This window comes from Sceloporus occidentalis, unplaced genomic scaffold, assembly GCF_023333645.1.
Source record: "Sceloporus occidentalis isolate IW3139 unplaced genomic scaffold, rSceOcc1.0.p SCAF_330, whole genome shotgun sequence".
Taxonomy (NCBI): domain Eukaryota; kingdom Metazoa; phylum Chordata; class Lepidosauria; order Squamata; family Phrynosomatidae; genus Sceloporus; species Sceloporus occidentalis.
The window spans coordinates 422,563-431,835 of record NW_028317310.1 but is presented as its reverse complement, the minus strand read 5'-3'; the positions used below and the strand labels follow the sequence as shown (position 1 = coordinate 431,835).

The following is a 9,273-nucleotide window of genomic DNA, read 5'->3' as shown; positions in this document are numbered from 1 at the left end:
GACCTGAACTTGACCCCTCTATCCCCACAACCACATGCCGCCCAGACTGCTAAATAGAGTCTGGGCTTTTTCAGGAATGGCTCAGAAGGATGCCAATGCCTGTTGTTCATATAGAGGTGGGTAGTATATGCACAGCTCATCCATGCTACATATAGCTTGCTTGACAACTAATTCTCAGAACTTTACACCTGGGTTAAGAAATACAATATTCTGTGGAATTAAGATCCTCTGCCCCTACCATCATTGGAGGAGTAAGATTCTATCAATGTTTTAAACCCTGGTCTGTGGGGAGAAGCTTATGCTATTAGCACCTAATCCTTTAAAAGCAGTTGCAGGATGGCAGCAACACAACTTTTGAGGTCACAAGTGTCAGACACAAGAGAACCCCAGGGAACATGCAACCCCCTAGACATGTTTAAGGAAAGGTTGAGAGGAGCGAATCTTCATGCATTTCCCATTCTTCTGCTCTCATGGGCAGCGTGGGAAACATTTGAGCTTTGGGATACAGGGAGTGCATTGATTTTTATGGATCGAACATTGGTGCTTTTATCTGAGAGAACTCGACACCTCCTTCTGATAAAAGAGATGATTCTTCAAACTATGCTTACGAGGCAGGAAAAAAACCCAAAACACATTACACTTCATCTCAACTAAGAAGTAGGCTCCATTGATAATCTATGTTCTCCTGAATTCTGACACACGGTAAGATCTGCATTAGAAACCAAGGAAAATATGTTAACACTGCACAATTTATTTTCAGCAAAACTATTGGATATTGCTATGGCAGGTTGGGGTTTTGGTATGAAAATGGTAATGATAGTGAAGGTGGGTTACGGGTCTGACAAGTTTATTGCAGTAGTGGAAGAGCGGGCTATAGGCGATATAATTGCTTTGAGACGATTATTTGACTAAATATCCCAGATGTAATATAGAAATCCACAGACCCTTTACCCATTCCTAGAAATTACCAAATTAGTGTCATTGACCCTTCGGGACTGGGGCTTTTTCATAATCTTTTTTTTTGCATTTTTACCATATGTTTCCCATATTTGATGAACCCACATAAATTATACTTTGTTTTGTTCAGGAGTGCCTTCTTTTAAAAGCATAGAAATACATAAAACATAATATATGATAAGATAAAAAAAAGATTTTTTTCAATTTTGCTTAAAATTTCTGCCATACTGTAGGTGCCACAGTCAAACTAAGACCCAAAGTTCAACCATCTCCTGATTACAGTCCAACCACACATATATATTTTGATGTTCAAGAGGGCCACATCCATCCATATAGCAGATTACTATGATCATATTCTGGTCGTCCCCGGACGTTATACTCAACTTGGCATTTACTCAATTAGTGCTCCTATAACCACAATTCTTGGAAGATCAACCTCCATATAAGCCCATAAACGGACGCTGCACCGACACTACTTACAACTAGTGGGCACGCATCTTACACACGCTTTTTCCCCCAGAATATCTGAATATCATTGATCAGAATTCCTCTTATTTTTTGGGAGGAGGGGGCATCCTGTTAATAGGACAAATGTGAGACATGCAGAAGAGGCTAAAATACGTTGTCTTTTTTTGTTTGCTTTTTAATACTAACTGTTCCTAAACCCATTAAAGCCAAAATAATAGTACAAAAAAAGGGTTAAAAGTGCACTTTCTTCCGCTGCGATTAAGGCAATATTACTTCACCCCTTAATGACAAGACTGTCGATCAATTGATTAATGAGTATCCAGATTTACTGCTGTTCACATACACATTATTGTGATTCTATATCTCCCAACATGGCCAAAGAGGGACACGTTTGTTTTACAGGATATAGTTAAATGTATAGCGACTCGGTGACCTCGACTGTAATTTAATTTAGAGTACAAGGCATTTTGTAGAAGAATAATGTGATTTATTTACACAATTGAATTTATAAACACATTTTCTTCTGTTTATAAACAAATAATTGTAACAGTTATGGCTCTGGAAAAACACTGACATGATAAATAAAAGGGACATCAGTGGATGAAAAATGGACATGGAATTTACTGCCAAATGAGGGACTGTCCCATCAAAGCACAGACACTTGGAAGGTATAGGACTACTACTAGAAGACCCCGCTTTACCCAAGAGGTATTCCTGGGGAAAAAGGGACATCAAAGGGAATGAAAAATAGGTATTTGTGAGGTATTTTATAGCTTGGTCTGAGACTACATCCAGTTTGTTTGAGCCCCATGTCCACAATTAAACCGGGCAATGTATCTACTGCGGAATAAGTACCTCAGCCACCTTTGGAAAGGTCACACAATGACCGCCTTATGTTATATAATATAGAACTTAGGTGGTATTTTGTAGAAACGTAGAATCTGATATACCCATTCGGCCTGTCTAATCTGCCCAATTTCTGATGTAGAGACTGAAAGCTTAATTGTTGGTCTTGCTGTAGATTCAGGAGCCATTTGCCTCTCATGCATTTTTTTTAATTACTATTTTTACTGCATTCGCTTCTTCCCCTTCTGCTAGGAGGCTGTTCCGTTTACAAACTACCCTCTCAGTAAATAAAAACTCTCCAACATTATATCGAACGCTCCGGCTCTCTTGTTCTAACGTGGGTCCTTTGCAATACACCTCACTCTCGCAGATTGCTAAACCCCTTTAATGTAACTAAATGTTATTTCCTCCTCCAAGCTGTATAATTGTAATAGTATATTCATTATTTTAGTCAAAACTCAAGATTGCAGGAAGCTCTGAACCGGTACGCTCTCTGTCAAAACGGACGCTGACTCGCAGCGCGCCAAAATGCCTCCTATCCTCCTACAACTACACGTCCCAGAACGCCTCGCGCCACACTCCGGAACGGATTCTCAGAGAGCGTTCCTAACTTCCGGCGCGGTTACTTCCGGCCCGGAAGAGCTGTGTCAGGGTGCAGGGATAGGGGAAAGATGGCGGCCGCGGCTGTTATTGAATATCAGAGAGCGCAAGAAATGCTCGTGACGGACAAAGCGGCGAGTATAGACATATTGCAGTCTATAGGTGAATGGCTTATACGGCTAGCGCTTTCTTTGGGGGGGTCAGAGGGGCAGGGAGGAGCGAGAACTTAGTGGTTCACAGGGCTCCAGAGGAAATGAACAATGTGAATGTATTGGAGTCTATAGGGGCAGGCAGTGAATCGGTCTCTATACATTTCCTGGGAAATTCGGGGTATAATTTATCTAATTAAATGCTATGTATGGGGTTTATAGCCTGCAGGGCCCTGGATGGCCCCAGCCAGGCGGGGTATTGGTCAGAAGAGTTGTAGTGATCTGAGCATGCATAGGGAAATGATAAAGTATAGGGGACTGGGGTATGTGGAATATATGATTAAAACATATTTTAGACCATTTCTGGAGACCTGTCAAAAACCAAGATCCATCGCCTATTCTAAATTGCCTACCTGGTGTAATTGGATCTGGCACGTTGACTTTGTAAAAGACGTCTACCCGCGGATCAAAGTAACTCCGATGCTTTAGCGTCTCGTTCCAAGCCTCTCCTCGCGTTTTATCTTTCAGTGAAGCGAGACATCCAGGAAAGCGATGAAGAAGCTGTTCGCGTTAAGGAGCAAAGCATCCTGGAGTTGGGTGGGCTTCTTGCCAAGACCGGGCAAGCTGCAGGTGAATTATTGGGAACGTTCTTGTGACGGGATATGCGAGGGCTTTTGAATTACATCCCCGTTACATCTATTTCTGTACATTCTGTAGCTAGTCGACTGCACTGTGAATGTAATTCTACACATGGGATGGGTCTAAGTTTTAAGATCGTAGTGGGAAGAATACATTATGGAAGTATAAATGGCAATACTGACTCATCACTTCTTTTAGAAATAGTACTGACTCATGCCTGTCATGGGGGGGTGACATGGCTGGGTTTACACCTTATGTGTACATACGTTTGATTTGTAGAATGACAAACAGTGCAAGTTGTTTCACCTGATTTTGTTGCCACTTCACCTTTTTGCACTTTTTGGGCAGAACTGGGAGGCCTCCTGAAGTATGTACGTCCGTTTCTCAACTCCATCAGCAAGGCCAAAGCAGCCAGGCTTGTAAGGTCCCTTCTGGACTTATTCTTAGATATGGAGGCAGCAACTGGGCAAGAGGTAAGAATGAAGTAAAAGCTTGACTTGTGAAGTTGGTCTGGGTATAAGTTTCTTCGTATTACTGGACCCTGAGGACAAATGTACTTTGTCTTCTAGCATTTCTCGATATAAAAATGTATTTTATATGGTACGTCTCAGACAATGCATTACAGCACTTTATTAGGAGGCAGTTAGTGCACGCAAGGTGTGCACTCTAGGCATTTTCAGGTAGGACGGTGCGCACCTCCTGCTTGTAGACTTAGTCAAACTAACCTTGGGCTTGTACTTAATTATGCAGGGAAAAAGTTACCCTAATGGTATCGTCCCCAACGATACATACATTAAGGATTTTCTCATGTCATCGCACATGCTCTTTGATGGACTAAGGCTATTTGCCCCGTGTGAAGACATTCTGAAAACTTGTCCCATTTGAAGCTCCTTGATGCGTCAAATCCATGCTGAGAGCAATAATCTGAAGCTGCAATATAAACATGCAACAGATCCATGGTGCAGCTGTAACAAAATAATGCACACGCAGAAAATATATATACATACAAAAAACGACAGAAAGGAAAGTGCACCCATAACCAGCATAACCATCCAGATTCTGGGCTGCGGCCGAAATAATCAACACAAACACACAACAAAGTAAAAGATCAGCGCACACCCAGCAAATACTGTTTAAGAGCATCTATCTTGGGCATAAATATTGGGGATTCCATCACACTACTTTGTTTAGCCTAACACTACATCAAAGTACCCTAATTTTGGCGAGTCCTATCTAATTTGACATCGCTTACCAAGTTGCTGACCAGTTGACTGCCCTAGCTTTTAACCCGCTGAGACTCTTGCAATCTAGAGCCAACTCTGGACACCATTAATGAAACGCTAAGGGTTGGTCAGAACCTGCAGGTAAATTAAGTATATAAAATATATATGTGTATATATATATATATATATATATATCAATCATTGTCACACAAGTCACTAAACCGCTAGGTGGGTTCCATAAGTAAGTAAAATATGCCATTGTAGCTACTTTTGTATAGGTAAAACATAAACATTTAGGTTTGTAGAAATTCTTTACAACAGGTATGTTTCTCTTCTAGGTGGAACTCTGCTTGGAATGCATTGAATGGGCTAAAGCAGAGAAGAGGACTTTCTTACGTCAAGCACTAGAGGTATGGCAGCATATGCCTTGAGAAGTGCGATGTCCATCACAGGCTCTCTTTTCTTGGTGGCTCAGTCGTTGTAGGGGGGAGTGTACAGTTTAAAAGAGTTTGATTTGGCTCTTAAAGTAGTGTGGCCAGCGTGTTTCTCAGTGTAAGGGGATCACCTGAATCCATTATCTTAAATTTGGTTGCAAGGATTTGATTGGAATGGTATTTCTTTGTTTTTTATTAATCTGATATTAATTGCTTCATATACCACAATCATTTTACTTAAGATGACATAAAATGAAACAAACCTTACTTCTGATCGTTTGATCTCTTCATTCAATTTAACGTGTGCATTTTTTTTGTAATTGTCCCAGGCTCGTCTCGTATCTCTTTACTTTGACACTAAACGGTATCAAGAGGCATTGCAGTTAGGTAAGTAATCCTGCAGAAGGCAGTCTCGCTACATGCTAATCGTATCAGCTCTTGTGCATTGAATGCGTATATGGTTTCCATAGTAATGGTCTTTAGATAAAGTGTAACAGTTAACCCTTTTGGTGACAGTAGGCCAATAACACACTATTCTAATGGTAAAGCGTGCAGCATTAAAATCGTTCCCGGTGCTCGTGAATGCCCAAACTCATCCCAGACATAATTTAGTCACGTAAAACTTTGCCTTATTTGAATGCCCCCCCGATTATTTGTGGTGTGATATAAAAGCAGACACTGGCAATCTAAACTCAAAGAATGTCTCAAGTTTGTATTTAAGTGACAGATCTGCTAATAGTTATTTGCTTAACACAGAAAGGTGTCTTTAAATGATTTGATTTATCTTTCGAATTAACTTCACGTTGAGTTTTCACTCACTTGTTGAGGTGGAATAAAGTGTTTTCAGGATTTTGTGTAATTTTTTGTGTAAGGATGTTGTGTAATTCTGTATTTATGTTTACATTTGATAGACCCTGCCTTGATTCTGTTGCACACAAACATGCAAATCCTGTCCTTTTGTAGAGCATTTTTAAAGGACAGACATTTTATGGCTGTGTTAGTGTTATTTGTACTGTTGATCTTAAAATCTGCCAATAAAACAAACGTTCCTTCTGCCGCCAGGTTCACAACTTCTACGGGAGTTAAAAAAGATGGACGACAAAGCGCTTTTGGTGGAAGTTCAGCTACTAGAGAGCAAGACTTACCATGCCCTCAGCAACTTACCCAAAGCCCGGGCTGCGCTGACATCTGCCCGTACCACAGCCAACGCCATCTACTGCCCGCCAAAATTGCAGGCTGCTCTGGACATGCAGTCAGGTTGGCATTTGTTCCTGTACAGCGTATCTGGCCTGCTAATAATTTCTATATGTGCTAAGGGTGTTTGGAGTGGCTTCATGAAGTCGTTTTGACCATTAAAATATATATAAAATATTTTATGTACTTTTCAATTCAGGCATAATCCATGCAGCCGAGGAGAAGGACTGGAAAACTGCCTACTCTTATTTCTACGAGGCCTTTGAGGGATATGATTCCATAGACAGCCCCAGAGCTGTTACAGCACTGAAGTACATGCTGCTTTGCAAGATCATGCTCAATGCGTAAGTGTCTCCAGCTCATTGGAGTATCAATATTCCCATGTATGTGTATATAGGCAGAGAGTAGGGGTCTGTGCATTAGATTACTGGGCCATGTGGAATTTATAGGTTCTTAATGTTTCCCCCCCAGCCCTGAGGATGTGCAAGCCCTTGTGAGTGGGAAGCTGGCACTTCGTTACGCCGGACGGCAGGTATGTAGACCCATTACTAATGGCTCCCTTTCGAACCTAAACACCCTGCCCTTTGAAAGCCCTCCGTAGAGATGTATGCCAAAGTACCGTGAGCAGATCTGTCCATATATTTATTTGTAAGAATACAAAATACAGCATGGCTACCGTAAACTTGTTGGCGCACAGCACTGTGATTACGAATAGGGGGCCACAAGGTGCTAGTCACCCCCCCCTCTTTTGAGTAGGTTGTCCAATAATCCTCTGCATACCCTTAGTGTCCTAAAATAAATACATTGAAATGGATCTCGTGTTTCCAAAGTGCCACATGTACAGTTCAGTTTTATCCATAATCCTTATACACCTGATATGTGGACTTGCCGGAGCAGCCATGTTTGGATTTTGCCTTCCTGCTATCTTTTTTTTTTATTGAAATCAATATTTTTGGGAGGTATGAAAGATCACCCTTTACAACAAGTAAACACAATCAAACCTATCCCTTCAGTGCATGTGTGTAAATGAAGATGTTAATTGATATTTGCATCATAGACAGAAGCACTGAAGTGTGTGGCCCAGGCAAGCAAGAACCGCTCGCTTGCCAACTTCGAGAAGGTAATGTAAGCCATCAGGTTTACTTGGGGAGCGATAATAGTGAGCAGCAAATCCTGAACCCAGCCTGACTCCAAAACTCTTCACTTTCTGCAGGCACTGACAGATTATAAAGCAGAATTACGGGAGGATCCTATCATCAGCACACACTTGGCCAAACTCTATGATAACCTGCTGGAACAGAACCTCATTCGGGTGATTGAACCTTTCTCCAGAGTACAGGTAAAGATCTTGCCGTTCGTGCTCCTTGTCAAGATAAACCATCATGCATATACCATATTCATCTTGGCCAAACATGCTGGTCCCTTAGCGTGCATCATTTTGGTGAAAGATAGAATGGCTTTGTGTTAATCACCCAAAGGTAGCCTCAGACTCATTAAACTCTATCAAGGAAATTATTTAATTAGCATTTCCATAAATCAGCTCGGTCGCCCAAACATGGCTGTCTGGGATAGCGACTTACAGGTTCCGCAGATAAAGGAGAAATGTTTTTATTTTTTTCTTTTCTTTTAGATTGACCACATATCAAGTCTCATCAAACTTCCAAAGGTGAGTAATAGAAGTCCCCATAACATCCAAGCTCTTATTTGAACTCCTGCTTCTTCATAGTCTTGTATTACAGAAACCAATAACTAATCGCCTTAAAAAAAAAACAAAAAAAAACCACTTACCTTATTGCATCTAAACCCAGATTGGAGGAATAATGTTCTGTCGCTTCACTTCTTTGTATACCACGTTATCTATTAAGATTAACTTGGAATTTAATTGCACGTTCATCTCTTTTCAGCCTGAAGTAGAACGCAAACTCTCCCAGATGATCTTAGACAAAAAGTTTCATGGTACGTGGGGCCCAAATCTCATTACCTCACCAGTAATACATTCATGGGGTGACTTAGTAAAACAAGGAAGATTGTGTTATTAACAAAAGATCTGTTTTCATAAAGATCAAGTTTATAGAATGTATTTTTCATCGTCCACAGGCATTCTGGATCAAGGAGAGGGGGTCCTTATAATCTTCGATGAGCCCCCTGTAGATAAAACCTATGAAGCTGCTTTAGAGACGATCCACAACATGAGTAAAGTGGTGGATTCCCTGTATAACAAAGCGAAGAAGCTCACATAGGTAAGAAGAGATTCTTTAATGTTTTTAGAACAAAAAAAAAATGCTTGTGATCGCAAGTGTCTCGTAACTTGTTGTTCCATTTAGAGAGCAGGACATTGTTATGCTGTAACACTTCATGGGTCACCTGTTGCGATCTCTGCGCTGCGTTCCGGAAACGCTGCCCAGATTTCCTTAGCGTATCTTATTCCCAAACGTTTGGCTCAGCGCCAGCTCTAGAACGGATTGTCCGATCAGCGACGGGAAGACATGCGGTATAAATGAGAAGCTGGCGGAATGCGACCATTTCTCTATCGCACGATCAGGAAATGTTCTTAGCGCACACGTTCTGCACGTTACCCGTGTCGTATAACGCCTCGTAACTGTTACAACACAAAAACAAGCTTTTATTATAACACCGACCCCCCCCCCCCCCCCCCGAGTCTTCCCTGCTGGAGAAACGGCCATATATGTTCCGTGATTCTGCCGCCGACCCCACATACAGCTGGCTTTAAACATATGTCTTTAATCCGATTTTCAGGAGTCC

At 41.4% G+C, this 9,273-nt stretch overlaps 1 protein-coding gene across 1 annotated transcript; it reads left to right on the top strand.

Moving 5' to 3' along the window:
* Positions 1–2,942: 2,942 nt before the first annotated feature.
* On the top strand, positions 2,943–8,750 carry LOC149274460 (26S proteasome non-ATPase regulatory subunit 11). Its single transcript, XM_089505466.1, has 13 exons — positions 2,943–3,033; positions 3,549–3,650; positions 4,008–4,132; positions 5,221–5,292; positions 5,646–5,703; positions 6,379–6,573; positions 6,710–6,854; positions 6,982–7,042; positions 7,568–7,630; positions 7,724–7,849; positions 8,141–8,176; positions 8,415–8,466; positions 8,608–8,750. The coding sequence occupies exons 1-13, from the start codon at positions 2,943–2,945 to the stop codon at positions 8,748–8,750; spliced, it is 1,269 nt and encodes a 422-aa protein (XP_089361592.1).
* The last annotated feature ends 523 nt before the right edge of the window (positions 8,751–9,273 follow it).